General features: G+C 34.9%; 1 protein-coding gene across 11 annotated transcripts; it reads left to right on the top strand.

Annotated features, from left to right (window-relative positions):
• Positions 1-2,131: 2,131 nt before the first annotated feature.
• Positions 2,132-14,324, top strand: LOC129575719 (ribosomal protein S6 kinase alpha-5-like). Of its 11 annotated transcripts, none has more exons than XM_055459672.1 (15): positions 2,273-2,406; positions 2,741-3,064; positions 7,004-7,987; positions 8,065-8,182; positions 8,264-8,460; positions 9,947-10,015; positions 10,178-10,311; positions 10,391-10,475; positions 10,573-11,085; positions 11,383-11,595; positions 11,675-11,772; positions 11,864-12,652; positions 12,722-12,859; positions 12,959-13,229; positions 13,373-14,324. In XM_055459672.1, exons 3-15 carry the CDS (start codon positions 7,534-7,536, stop codon positions 13,762-13,764), a joined length of 3,471 nt encoding a protein of 1,156 aa, XP_055315647.1. In that variant the 5' UTR covers positions 2,273-2,406; positions 2,741-3,064; positions 7,004-7,533; the 3' UTR covers positions 13,765-14,324. The 11 variants fall into 11 exon arrangements, with proteins under 11 accessions (XP_055315652.1, XP_055315655.1, XP_055315654.1 ...); XM_055459673.1 differs by lacking the exons at positions 2,273-2,406; positions 2,741-3,064 and adding exons at positions 6,059-6,376; positions 6,537-6,867; XM_055459677.1 differs by lacking the exons at positions 2,273-2,406; positions 2,741-3,064 and adding an exon at positions 2,132-2,258.
• The last annotated feature ends 1,640 nt before the right edge of the window (positions 14,325-15,964 follow it).

Genomic DNA, 15,964 nt, shown 5'->3' with positions numbered 1-15,964 from the left:
TGAAATAGCGGCAAATTATAGGCAGGGTACACATGTATTCGAAAAATTTGCTTTGGCCACGGGCATACCCATTCAAATAGCTTTTGGTTTTGTCCAATAATTTTCTATTTTATTAATTAATGTATGGATTTTTATACCATGACGCAGATTGCAATTTAATACACCTATTTAAGGTCAATTTGGTCGTGTTGAGCGATCACTACGCTCAGCATGAGCTTCGTTACAATTCTAAATTTTCTCCCATTAAAACCCACTCACATTTGGCTTTTCACTTCTCTGGTGCACTCATTATTTTCAATGTATTGTATTTGTCACAATAATTCAATTATCAATGTCATGGGCATCGTATTAAAATTCGACACCGACTGAATTGCGATCTCCAGTATCCCATTATTTTTTCGTATCTTGTTCGTTGAGCATTGCAAAGCGTTCGACAGCAGTACAGTAACTCGGCGAATATTTCCGAAATATATTTCATCATTTTTGTAAACAAATTGTTTCGATTTCTTTCCAGCAGACGTTTCACTTTATACCCATGTTCATTTTTGCAGTCTCCATTATTTTAGATACTCGTCAAAACTGAACACAAAATGATTAGGAACGATATAATATTGCTCCCAAATAATATTGGCTTTAATTAGGTTTTATTGAACATTTTTAGCATCGTTAGAAGCAAAATGTACAGATGTTAATTTTCAACAACCGGATTTTTCGTTGAGAACTACCGGATTAGAATTTAGAACTACCGGAATCCGGTAGAACTACCGCTTAAAATATGCCCTGGCTCAAATTTGCGAACATATATTGCATCTGAAATGTACTTCACTTTTTTTTAAATATGCACCAGGGACTAAAATTAGGGGCAAATCACTCTAAAAAATTACTTTTTCGGTTCACAAATTACTTCCACTATTAATTTTTTTTTTTAAAGAATTACAAATTACTTTTTTTCATAAGAAAATATATTTTTGACAAGTAATTTATCGAATAAAGTAAAGTAATTTTTGGTCGAAAAACTACTTTTAAAATTACTTTTTGTTCAACGAATTACCTAAAAATTGTTTGTCAAATAGAAATTACTTTTTAGTGATTTCCCCCTCAACTAAACTTAGCCTAGAACTTCTTCTTCCTCTTCTTATTGTAAAATTCATTTTTATATCACAGAACACAAATAGGCCTCTAATTTGTTTTGATGTGAAATAACTTCTAGAACAATATCTTCGTTCTATGAAATGAAAATAAAGACGAATGTCCATTTTATCATTTTCGATTTTTAGATGTCACCGCTGCATCATCGTGCCATTCGTCAGGTAAAATTCTTATGTAGACTTAGATGACATTGCGATTCTTAATAACAATTTGTTAAAGAGGAAAATCGTAAAATCAAATCAAAAACTATATTCAACAAACGTCTTTGACAATAAAAACAGGAAGAAGATCCTGTTAATTTCATCTACTGATACATGTCATCCGTATTATTTTGAATCACATATAGCCTCTGCTTCTGTGTGCAACATTAGTTGGGTCATTAGTTGGCCCAGTCGTAAATAGTTCTATTAGTAGAATTTACTATTAGTGTACGAAGAAAACTAAACACTCGTTTTAATTCTTTTTAAAATTTCAAAGACGAAAGAATGTTTGAGAATTGAACTCAATTTCGGAAGTGTAAAATTCTGTCCCATCTGAATGCTGTCATACCTCGTTGACGTCCTGGTTCAAGACAAAAAATGGTATTTACGATTATGTGTAAGAAGCAGTGATTAGATGTATCATTTTACTTCATTATCTCTCAGGTATTCATTCCTGAAAACCTATAGAAGCGGAAAACCGGCATTTTACGTTTTCGATACACCATGACTTAAATGGGTTAAATTCATTCATATTACATCGTTTACAATGGATGTGTTCAGAAATAAGTTTCAAGGAATTTTTACATGAATCAACCTTGCGATATCATTGAAAATCGAAATTCTGATGATCTCATCTAGCTAAACCATTGGATATGCTCTTCACTTGAATGAAAAAAAACTGTTTCGCATGTTGGTTTCATCAAAATGTATGGACGCCATCTGTTGTGAGCTTTTGATGACTGGAAAAGGGAATATTCCAGAAGTTACAAAATGAGCATTTCGAGTTGTGAGGTCGCTGTTGCATCACACTTCCAGTTGTCAACATAATATCATTCGAAAGATTTCGTTAGTTTAACTTCAAAATGTTCACTTTATTATTTTAGTCCAATTTTGTGGCATTCTTTTACGGTACGATTTAATTGATGTTACTTGTAAATTAGTCATATTTAATTTTTTCAAAAAGTATTGGTTATTTTTGTTCAAAAAATAATACATTCCTTTCGGATAATTTGCTTCTGCAAAGCAACCAGTGATAGGTGCTCCTTGAAAATATCTGGTTTGAATTTTGATGTGTTTACTTTTGAAATGAAATCGAGAGCAATATTATTTCGGATAGCACAAGAACGGTGTAAAATGAGTTTGCAAATGATGAACAATAAGTATAATAGGGGTTTTCGCAAAATGGCATTCAAAACAAATGCACCTTTTGAGTTTTCCATGTATTTCATATCGAATGCGTTGAAAAGAATCGCTAATAATTAACTATCAAGACCATATCTTGTTCTGCTGAATTCATATAATCTTTTTCCATGTTTCATATTTGTTTTATTTGTCTTTGTTTAAAATCTGACATAAGCAATTTTTTGTTTCATTTAATTTGACGTATGAAGCGAACATGGTCAAACCTGCAACGCACACCACACTTCTTTAGATATGCGCTCTGATTCTATGTGTATGTGCGTATGCTGTTGCGTGTGTATGTGAATTGGAGCATTCATGTGTACGATACACACCGAACCAATCGCAGACTGTGTGTACTTCATATTAAAATGGTTATTAGTGAGACGAAAGTGTTTGCATGAAACCAACACATCACCCAAGCCGTTGCAAATGTGAAAGAGTGTAAATGTATGCATTGTTTTTACAATGTTTTTTCGACGATTTCACTTCTTCTTCTTATCCTGAATTCATTTAGTCGCCCCGTTCATTTCCAAGTAAGTGACTTTCAATACAAACGATCGCAGCGGCGACGGCCATTTTTGTGTAAATGAAAGAAAATATTACACTAATCCAATGTTAAAACCAAAACAAAAACAAAGCAAAACAAATCAACCAGAAAAATGAGTACAGTTCTTGCGAATCGCACAAGAAATAGTGAACAAAATTTTGATTTATTCCTCGTTGTAGGAGACCGAAAATATTTAGTTTAGTGAAGTGCATCATATTTTTATTTGGTGTTGGAGACTTTTAATTTTTTTCCATAAATTGTTGTTGAATTTTTCACCATGTTGTGAGTATCGCGCAAATAATGCTTGCTGTTTATTTCATTATTAGGCAATAATATTTACGATCGAGTAAAGAAGCAAAGCAAACGGTGTCGGAAAATTTACTTTAAATCACACGTCAAATTAGACAGAAAAAAACCCATTGGTGGTATTTATCCTCTGTAAATTTATGAAAAAACGAAAGCAGAAATTTTGGTTCTTACATCTAATTCCAAAATATCCCAACTGAAAAGAAAGAAACTGTATGCATATTTTGCTATTGCGATGCCTTCAAGTATCAGTAAAAACGGTTAATATTTACTTCTTATATAAATCATTACGGTAGCTATTGGGTACAAATGCCAATGTGTCAATGGAACCGACGAATTTGAGAATTCAATGTTCATCTGCATTATCTTCATGGGATTCTAGGTTATCGTCTAAAAAACCGCTCAATTAGCAATTGGAAAATTAAATAAATTTGTCTATTGAACTTCGAACATTAAATATTTATGAAGTTTTGAGTCAGAAGTCATTTCATATATTATTTGTCAACTGCAACACCATTGTTGTTAGAATTTGGTCGATTTTCATGCACACATAATATTATTTGTCCTCAGCCATTGTTCCAAGCGCTACAAAAAGATTCATTCAATTCTGCAATCGATGCATTTGTGTTTAGTATCGCTCTGATGTGCTGACTGCTGTGATTCATTGCTTTATTCCTTTGTGATATGCGAAATATGTTTATAAACATGAAAACTCTTGATTTCGTCACAATATTGACTTTGGAACGATTTTTATCGATTCATTACGATTACGACATTTGTGTGAACTGAAATTCATTGTCATATTTCATTTTCATTAGGTTGATACAGAGGCCTAAAACCAAATAATTTGAGATTTATTATTTTAGCAATGAAATACTATGTAACGAATTTCGATATTCAAATAATTGTGTCAATACAAATATTCGAATGTTTGCCGATTTGATGATTTCATTTTTGAATCGATGGAATGAAGTGTTAAAAAAGCGTTTTCAATCTAGTTTCTTGTTAAAATATATAACAGTTTATGAACGAGTGTAATTGTCAAGCTAAAATTTCGACCATTTGAATCGACAAAGATTTGCAACGAATAGAATGAAGAAAGTATGTTCGAGGCTATTCGTTAATAAAGTCGTGTTTTTATAACAAACATGGGCTTTTATCTTTTTTACATTGTAAAACAAGCAGTACTCCTAAAACTGCCGTGAGTATCGAGCGAAATATTCAACAACAGTATTATTTAGAGATGATCGCTTGAAAACACCGTTCGCACATATAAATTCACCCACACGCACTCGCACTCACAGACGAGTGTCAGTGGAATGACAAGCAAAATACAATTTTAATCAACCAATATATAATACACGATTGGCCTCTATTGATTGAACCGTTTGAGAAATCAGATGCACGTAAGCATGTCTTTGGTAAATTACACGTGAAAGTATTTGTTCGTCTGTAAGTGTAGCATGTCATACGGACAGAAAATTTTTGCCACGACAACGTCAACGTCAAAAAGTACACCAATACAAATGAAAAGTACAATTAGTCGCTCGGTCTCATACAAACACCACATCATTTCGATTTTCCACAAAAATCGTCACCTTCGTTCAATAAAGGCCAAAAAAGTGCTTGAGCAGCATATTTTGTAATAATTTGAATTCATTCTTTTCGTACAAATATTAATTTGATTACAGTTAATGCGAATTGTTTATGATTTTGAGACAATTGTGTGAGACAGGGAGCATGAGTATGTGTGCATGTGTGTACGTGTGTGTTAGTGTATGCGTGTGTGTTGGAGGCTGTGTGGCATTGTGACGGGTTGTATAGCAAAAATACGTTTGTGTGAGAGTGAAACTTCAAATCGATCCTATGTACACAATCTGCATGTCAGTCTACGGTTTATCATTTCGAAAGCAGAGAATTGTCAATATTTCATTCGAAATTAGAATCAGAATAAGATTCATTGACAGATGTGAATATTTTGTGTGTATTTCTGCACTCTACCTCAGAACTCGTAAGACAGGAAAGTTGAAAATTACTTGATTCGTTTTATGAAATCGCATTGTAAGTAATTTTAGCTCATCATTGAGCCAACATTCCCTTTTTTCGTTCAACACATTAATTTCTTTTGCTCAAAACGGGAAAAAAGTGTGTCGCCGTGATCATATTTGTGACAAATACAGTGATAAAATCACACGAGCTAAACGCTCGTGTGGTATTCAGCTTAAAAATTGTCGGTGCATTGTTCGAACGAGTGATATCGAAAAAGATTCATGGCGCAAAATTAAAAGAAAAATAATCATTCATCATATGTTTACGAATGAACGCATTTAGCTAATTTGATCGTATGAGTATGGGTGTACATGTGTTTTTAGAAGCTTTGAACAAATTCAAGCAAACCCAAGTATCGTCAATTTTGTACATAGAAAACGAAATCACAAAGAGACAGACACAGAAGCTCACATAGAACATTGAGACGGCAGAGACAGAGAGAGAGAAAGAGAGAGAGAGAGCGAGAGAAAGAGAGGCAGAGGATTGCGATAATGAGACGAAGACGTGCACGATTGTTCAGTTTTCGTGTGTGCGATGAGCAAAGAAATGAAAGCAAAATACAAGAAAATGTGATTATGAATTATACTGTTACATGAGCGCAACAACCGTACACCACATTAAGACAACGCATTAAGTGTACCACAGCACTTTTATAAGCAGTTTTTCTCTTCTCCGTAGGGCGAGCGCGACACATTAGTCGTAAATAGTAGCAATCATACGAATTTTTTTTTTTCGTATGTGAAATGTGTGTTCATTTCGTTCAACTTCGATTGACTGCCACAAGCTGGCCAATTTCTGTGTGCTCTGAACTTTGTTTCACAACATGAAATTCAAAAGTCGACTCTAAACATTGACTTGAAACATGTGCCATTGCCAAAAGTGTCCGTAGTCCATATCATCGAACGTATTTCGTTTTCAACCATCTTGTCAGTGGTATATCAGTGTCAGTCTTTGTTCATTTGTGTCCTATCCTATGCAATTTGGCATCAAGTGAAAGTGGATTGCATTGATTGCACCGATGCTTTGACCGATCGGAAGCGTTCAGCAATTTAAATTATCTTTGATATATAAATGAAAAACGTATTTACGTAACGAATGAATAGATTAATAGTTTACCGAAGCAGAAACTGTGAAAAAGTCTCAAATCAAGCAAAATATGAAATAATATGACTTCAATGTGTGTATGTAAATTGCAGCGCATAGTAAAAACGTAATGTTTACTTGTGTCGTATCCTAAATATGAGTTGAACGTCTGTTTGTGTGATTGTCACTGCGGCTGTGAGTGTAAAATTCAGCTATGTGTCTGCTCGAGTGGCGTTTACAACAGTTTGCGTTACTCTGTTGACTTCAATTTGTATCACACGCAATGCGATGCGCCTTGAATTTCAATTTTTTCTATCAACACTACATACACCGATCGAAAACGAAACACAGGTCCAGTCAGTTCTTGCATTCCAACGCCAAAATATTCTTTGTTTTTTCGTACAGAAATGTTTGAAAATAACAAATTTTCGAATAATACATAGTATTAATTAATTAGCTTACTAATCAAATGATATCTTTTTTACAGGTAGTGTTTATCTAGCACCGATCGATTAAAGCCGATCCAGAACAATTGAAAGCGCAATGTACTCTTGCAGTGGAAACATCAGTAGTATTCAAAAAATTGTGTACGCGGCCAAATAAAAGTGAAAAAAGAAACAATTCCAACACAGAAACATTTCAGTAAAAAAGTGAGGAAAAGGAAACAATGTTGAATAACGGCACCTAAATTCCACTACAGTGTAACGATGTTGTGATAAGTGGTCTGATCCATTTTTGGTTTTGTTTTCGTTTAAGATCAGATCAACACAAACAATAATCGCGTTCTGTTTTTTTTTACCCCTTTTATTTTCTCCAATATATTTAATACTTTTGTTCTGAAGTGAATCTATGGTCTTTTGTGCTGATCAATTTGAAATAGTATTCAAATTATTTTTCATCTATTTCGGGAATTACTTTTAAATGTTGGAACAATATCGCACAAAAAGCCGACAATTGGAAACTTGTTAAACTAAAAAAAAAAAAACGAACGTGTTTGTTTTCGTTAAAATTGCGAAAATGCTAAAAATGGGAGTTAAGAAAAAACATGATCATGAGAGTGGTTTTTTCGAAGAAAATATATGCGAATCAACAAAATCGAATCGAAATTTACAAAACGAATGGATTCAACACTACCGAAATCAACCGCCACGGAACATGGCGACCGCACAGCAAACCAATGGCGATTCAAATTATCTAAATAGGCCGATGGAATTACTTGAAATTTCGCGCGATATCAGCACGAACAACAGAAATTACGACCATTACCTATCAAACTATGATCGCGAAAATATGAGCTCAACCGGTGAAAGCAAAAGCAAACAGAGCAAACAGAGCTCTCGTAACCGTACGTATCGGAACCAAGTCGAAAGCAGTTCGAATGCAGTTCAACATACAATCGTAATATCCGATGAAGATGATGATGACGAAGACACAACAAGCCCAAACAATGCGCACAACCAGGCTAACGACGGTAAAATAAACAGAAATGTCTTAGAGTTTGGTTGATTATTTCAAGAAAGAACCATTTTAACTACTTCGTCCTCACAGGAAGTTTATCTATGACAAAAAGCAACGGACAGCATAGCAAACGGGCTTCAGATGAAATTGTTGACATCACAGATGACGATGATGGAGCAAATGAAGAGGAAGAAGACGATGAAGAGAGGTAAGCAATCAGTCAAGACCGGATACTTTTAAAGAGAAAATTTTATTTTCAATTAACCAATCAATCTGTGTGGATCTACAGATACGAATCTAGAAAGGGCCACAAAGGTGGCAATCACAACCATCAAGGGTATCGTGGTAAAAAAAGTGACCAAGTCAGCAGTTCAATAGCGGATAACAAACATACACACACACGTAGCAATAAGTCCAATGAAAAGATTACAAGCAGCGAAGCGCTTGCTAAAGAGATCGAACAAGCATCAACAATCCGGCCGCAAGGTAAACAAAGCAATCATCAATTTAGTGCTATTACTTTTGAAAGATTTGTCACATCTAAATCGAAGGTTTTTCACGACTCGGTGAACAATCATGTTATATTTGAACATGGAATGCGTTTGATGCAGTTACGAATTGTCACAATAAAATGTTGGACAAATGTCGAGGGAACCATTTCGTAGACAATATTGTGAAGGAGTATTGGAAATAGTCAATAAATGCCTCATTCTTGCTTGCATGTCCATTTTAAGCACATTCCTCAATCAAATCTTTATTCTATTCAAAGTATGCAATACCTTCCGAATAATCTTATTCGCTGTGTTTAATACAATTGTTTCAATTTGAGAATTTCGCCATTAAATTGTTCATTACAACATAACAATTAAACACACGACACCTTTGCTTTCATTGTCTTGGAATGGTCGAAGAGATAACTGTACATTCTTGTCTGTACGCGAACTCCGATTCGAATGAAAAGAGAATTCCTCTAAATGTACCGTACTCGAAAATGAATTTAAATTATTTTTCATTAGCGTTGCCGCAACGGGAACGCACTACCTTTTCCTCCTTTTCTCATCTTACATGTCGGTTTACGAGTAAGTGAGCGAGTGTGTCGCAGTGTATGTGTAAATCGTTGATTTTTCTTTCCTCTCCATTTTAATTCGTTCACAAACCAAGTTGTCTGTGTGAGCTTGTATGTGTACGTGTGAATGTGTGTACGTATACACAACTAAAGTATGAGAGTGTCTTCAACGTATTGGTTTACATTTGACCTACATACGACTGAATACATTGAATCATAGTTTGTATGAAAATCAGTGGTGTATCATATGTTGAAGCAACACAATGTTTACATATACCTTAGGACAGTGGCTAAAATAAACCGGCATTGCCACTATATCACACCCATGACTCGATCTGAATGATTATTTTAATCATCCATTCCATCATATTCTGGGTTTGAGATTTTTATTGTGAATTTAATTTTGGTAGTTGCCAATTTCCAAAACTTTAGTCTATGGCACGTGGAACGGAGTGCGTAATTTAACGGCATAACTCACAATTCTTTTTTCTTACTCTTTTTATTCTCGTAATAATGCGCAGAACATATTACAAGCAGCGTGTTAATCGGAAACGAAAATTTACTATCACTGCTCACTCTTCGATAAATCGAAACAAAATCTCATTTCTGCGATATGTTTCACACATATACAATGACATGGAATATCCCATACTTACAGATCTGTTGTTGTTTCACTTATTTTCATTTATATTATGCAAACGTAAAGTAAAAGTCGTTTTTCAAGAAGATGGAAAACCTTTCACGCGTGAATTCGCAAATGAAATGCTAGAGAACAACAACAATGCGTCAAAGAAAATTACTTATAACGGCATTGAAAATGACCTATTTGTATAAATTTAGGCTAAGAAAGATTGCAACTATGCATTGCACACCATTGCTAATATTTTAGATTAATTTTATTTGCAGCAAATCTGCGCGAAAGTGATAAAGTCAATTTGTCACACTTTGAGCTCATCCAAGTTTTGGGAACAGGAGGTAAATATACAGAAAGAATTATTTATTTATTGTGAAAATATTTTCACCTTTAAAAAAATAGAATAATGTTCCAAAACTAAAATCCACTGGTAGAGCAGATAGATTTTTGTCCGCATTTGAAGTTGTCTTAATTTTTTTTATGCTATTTTCGTACTAATTTAGCCTATGGAATTGTCTTCCTTGTGCGAAAGAAAGGTGGCAAAGATGATGGCCAGCTGTATGCCATGAAAATCTTGAAGAAATCAGCAATAGTACAAAAAGTAAAAACTGCTGAGCATACGAAAACGGAGCGTCAGGTAAACTAATATATCCATCGCAATATTTAGAAGGAAATTATAAGAATGCCACAATGGAAAAATTACTTTACTCGTACAGGTGCTTGAAGCAATAGGACGAAGTCCGTTTCTGGTGTCAATGCATTACGCCTTTCAAACCGAATCGAAACTCTACTTAGTATTAGGTAGGTTCTATTCAATGATTAATGCGTTAATCTGTGAATGACACAAATCTGCATATGTTCAAATACGATTTTATGGTATTTTCGGTTTTAATTACAGATTATGTGAGTGGTGGTGAACTGTTCACTCATCTATATAAGCGCGATCACTTTACGGAAGAGGAAGTGCAAATTTTCATAGCCGAAATTGTGATAGCAATTGAACAACTTCACAAATTAGGGATTATCTACAGGGATATAAAATTAGAAAATATTTTACTTGATTCCGATGGCCACATAGTCGTCACCGATTTCGGGCTATCGAAAGAGCTCACCAAAGAATCAAATGGCAGATCGTATAGTTTTTGCGGCACAATGGAGTACATGGCTCCTGAAGTGGTGCGCGGTGGTAAAAATGGACATGATGTTAGTGTCGACTGGTGGTCTGTTGGAGTACTTTGTTATGAGCTATTGACCGGCGCATCACCTTTCACCATTGACGGCGATCCAAATAAGCAAAACGAAATATCGAAGAGAATCCTTAAAGCAAGTCCTCCAATGCCTGAGATCATTCGCGAGGCCGCTAGTGATCTGATAACAAGATTGTTGAACAAGGAACCATCAAAGCGTCTCGGTAAGTTGACTTGTAAATTATATATCTACGCACACTAATTGGCTATCAAACGGAACCAGTCAGTGATCGGAATGAGCAAAAATTGGCAAGAAATTTCCTATTCGCACTCCCACTCCTATATATCACCAAAGACCATTTCAGTCACGCAACACATCTGCGCTCTTTAATTTCGAGTGTAAGAGGTGTCAACGTAGCTCTGGCTATTCGCACGAAATGACTGCTGTAGTAGATCAGAATTCCCAAGGATTTTCTTTTCGGTATAAATGCAATTTAATTACTGATCAACTTTGTCTGTAGGTACTGGGCCAACAGGACCAGATGAGATCAAGGCTCATCGCTTCTTCAAAGGAATTGATTGGGTGAAACTGGCGAAAAAGGAAATCAATGCTCCATTCAAACCAAATATCCAACATCGGTTGGATACAAGCAATTTCAGTGACGACTTTACCAAAATGCCTGTAGTTGATCAGCCATGCAAGCCACCTCCCAATTACGAACGCTTGTTCAGAGGTATGAATAAAAGAGTGGAATAACTGTAAAGTGAAAAGATATTGATTTACATATTCAATTTTTTTTCTCACAAACTAAGGTTTTTCGTTTGTTGCGCCCGATCTTCTTGACCATCAAGACTTGACAAATTTGGATCCGAAGCCAAGCATTGAAGAAGTCATTGATTACAATCAAAAGGTATAGTATAATAGTTCTGAATTCACGATTAAATTTTTAATTCAGAGACTGAGACACATATATAACGATTGATTTTGTATTGGTTCCACAGAATGGGTCATTTTTTAAGAAATACACATTTGAAAGTGATCAACCTATCGGTGATGGTTCCTTCTCAATATGTATGAAATGTATCAACAACAATACGGATAAAGAGTATGCGGTGAAAATTTTGCGCAAAAATCAAAATGTGGCCGCTGAAATTGATGCACTGAAACTATGCCATGGACACCCGAATATCGTCAGTATTGTTGAAGTGATAGAAGATGACGCATTCACTTATATCATTACTGAATGGCTTGCCGGTAAGGAGCTTTTCAAGTACGCTCGGGAACAGCCATTGGATGAATTTGAAGTTCGTGGTATTTTCAAGGAAATTCTACACGCTGTCACACACATGCACTCACATAACATTGCGCACCGAGATTTGAAACTGGAAAATATTAGGTTCACCAGTGAAAATACGAGCAGATCAAACATCAAAATTTTGGACTTTGGCTTCGCCTGCAAAATAAACGATGAAGACAAAGAAATGGAAGGCGACTGCTATACGCTGGACTATGCAGCTCCCGAAATTCTGTCAAACAAAAAATATACTGAATCTTGTGATTTGTGGTCGTTGGGTGTCATTTTATATGCATTGTTGTGTGACAGCATGCCATTCCGTCGGCACAACGATATCGATGACAACAGCCAAATCAGCAAGGACAAAATTATAAGTCGTATAAAAAGTGGGCAAATCAATTCCCATAATGAACGATGGATATCGCTCAGTGATTCGGTCAAAGACCTGATTCGACGACTTTTGACAGTATCACCTGAAAAAAGAATCAAGCTATCGGTAAGTGTTCACAGTAAACGAGATTATTTTGAGATGAACGCAAATTGATTGCATCATTTAATATCACAGGAAATACTCGTACATGATTGGCTTAGCTTCTCGAAAATCGACTCAACAAGCAACATTTTATTTACAACGAACACGGAACCGAGACAGAAGCAGCGTTCTGCATCAAGCCTTGCTGATGGACGGACCGGACCAGCACGGGTATGTAGATTCCTCCATATTTATTACATTATTATGAAATTGGAGAAAATCGAGAATGTTTTGCGTTAATACGTTATGTTACAATGATTTTACATTCAGAAAAAACGAAGTGGACGATCGAATCCAAAGTGCGTATCAGTTGCCAGCACAGATTCATTAGTGGAAAGCACTACGAGTGAGTTAGGATATAGTAAAAGTTCAAGTGGAATCGGTGGCACATCCGAAGTATCAGATCAGTGTACCCACTCAATAAGCATTGAATCAAACAGCTCCATCACAAATGATCTGAATGGAAGATTCATCGATCATGGGAAATTGGATGACATTGACAATAATAACGAAAAATTCATCGATCATAGTAATCAAGAGGGTGCGTTTTATTTTTATTAAATATTTTTATTGTATTGAGCGGACAGAGAAAATGTCATCGATATCGATAACATAGATTGAATATTTGAACATGAACTAAAATGTCACCTTTTTTCATTGTTTTGTTGCTACATTGCGTTACAGATTCCTCCTGTCAACATGTGATCTCTACCAGTTTAGGAGATCCTGTCATATATCAGAAGACTGTCATCGACAAACCGCAAGCGTACATTGGCGAGCAATTTGATTATCTAGACGATGACAGCGATGGCGAAGATAATCTGTACGGTTTTTCGAAAAATGATACAACAATTTTGACGAGCACAAATCGTAATATCGATTTGAAAATTTTCTATCGATACGGATCACTGACACAAATCGACTGGAATTCAACACGATCGATAACACCGCACAGAAAACGAAACTCTCCCGATATGAGAAAATTGGTATACAACACGTTTGCAGGTGATAAGAGCATAAATTCTACTCCACATGGTGTGCCAAAGCGTCGTCGTTGTCAAAAACCAAATCAATAGGCTCAATAAACGAATAATGACATCAAAGATCATCGCAGGAGGAGGAATTCTTTCGAGTAACACTTAGTTTCATACACATCTTAGAACGAAAAGCCAGCCATTGACTACAAATTAACACATACATACTGTTGTCATTATGCTATAGGTAACAAATCTAAAAACGCGTTAGAGAACGCAAGAAAACATTACATTGATTTGAAGACATTGTAAAATCAACTGCAAAAATGTGTACATAAAATATGTATTGCAAACCATGAAAAGGTCAACGGAATAATGTATATTATTGTTAAATGTTACAACAACAACAACAACAACAACAACAACAACAAATCTCATTTGAATCAGTCGATTTACCAAAAGAGTGTTGTCATCATGCAAACCACCAACCTTAAACACTAGTTATTGCACCATAAGAACATGAAACAAAACAGAACATACAAAGTCACCCAGAAAAAAAACACAAGTATTTAGAAGAAAAGTGCCTTTTCTAGTAGAATGAAGAACAAAAGGTTAAAATTTGAATAAAAAAAAAGAAAAGAAAACAAAAATAACAACAAAAATCTATATGTTTGTAAATATGAATTATAAATAGTAAGGTAAACAAAACGAAAATTGTGAAGCATTTCTCCCCATATAGTTCATTATTAATGAACTGTAGGACCAAGGTAAAAATTGGTCCGAACTATGTTTGCAATGAAGATACTCTCAAAGTAGACGAGGTTAATTCTATCTCAAAGCACTATGCATTTCCATTACTTATGTTTTTGTTGCTTTATTTCTACGACATGAAACATTTTCTTGCAATCAATTCATAAAGTTACATTAAACATAAATTATGCAGTGCTGTACATCAAACACGCAAATTTTGAAAGACAAAAAAACACAAATGAATACATCCTTTAGAACACATAGGCGACAAAAAGAAAATCTTAATTTTTGTAATAACGTTAAAGGTGTGTATTATTTAAGTTATACAGAAAAGAAAAAAAAACAATTGTTATCAATAATACGAGGGTTGCTGCATAAGTTTCTGGCCTAACCTATTTCTAGTGTTTTCAGATGCAATCTGACGATTCCATCGGAAATGTTGACATTTTTTAGGCTAAAAAACACTATAGCAGGGATTGTTTTACATTACTGGGTGTGTCTAAGCCTCCTTTCCAAGGGATACCTGGAAAAATCGTAAATTTCAACAATAAACTTCATTTTTCGATATGGGAAAAATTGATTATTCTGTTGTTAACCACCTAAAAAACTTCGTTTATCCTCAATTTAATAATTTCTGGCTAACGAAACCATTATTTTATATTTTGGGCCTGCAAATATTCGATTGAATGAAGGCATGTCAAAAGGTGAAAATTCATGAAGTGACAGATAGTTCCCAGTTTTTGGCCCATTTTCTGAATATTTTCATTCCAAAAATGTCCGCTTTATTCAGAATTCATGGCACTACAATTCCAAAGTATAATAACAGTCATGTAAATCATTTTTTCCCAGAACGAAGCATTGCAATTTGCGAAAATCGTCTGTTTTTTCAGAAATAAGGAAAATTTTCTGTTATTTTCAAACACGATACTATCACTAAAACCTTCTGGGATGACATGCTATACTCATAAATGATAATTTTGTAATCTCTAGTGACGATTGAGGGTTTTTCAGCCTATCAAAATTGCATTATTGAGAGTTTGTAGGCCTATTTTTGTCCAAAACTCTTTTTTTTGGTTGAAAACATATTTGGAGGTTTTGACATGTGAAAGGCATTTACGTCACTAAAACCACATGTAATATTGACCTCATGCATGTCATACTAATGCCAAAGGATGCCCCAATCTCACTATAAGTCGTATGAGAATATTCCACCTTAAGGTTTCGCACAGCATCAATGTGTTCCGGCGTTACAGCTGATATTTTACGACTTTCCTGCGGACTCATTTTTGAGTGAGCTTCGTCAACATTTAAAATCGTTATATCACCTCTAAATACTTGGAATGGACCGAGTTTTATCACCCAAAGCGAATTTGAGGCTATCACGGCACTCTTGTTGAGTTAGTCCCTCTCAAAAATCGGAAAAAATCATTGCACTAAAATGTTTGCGGAAAAATTCTATTTTTTCATCAAATTGAAATATTCAAGCTCATAAAACACCACGATCCGTAGTGAATCAACAGTTGACGTCTGAGGAAACTTAGCTTAAAAAAGG

The sequence above is a fragment of the Sitodiplosis mosellana genome, unplaced genomic scaffold (genome assembly GCF_009176505.1).
Source record: "Sitodiplosis mosellana isolate CC-2019 unplaced genomic scaffold, AAFC_SMos_1.0 Smas_scaffold_6167, whole genome shotgun sequence".
In the NCBI taxonomy this organism is placed as follows: Eukaryota; Metazoa; Arthropoda; class Insecta; order Diptera; family Cecidomyiidae; genus Sitodiplosis; species Sitodiplosis mosellana.
Note: the sequence above shows the minus strand (reverse complement) of the source record. Positions and strands in the feature narration are given on the sequence as shown.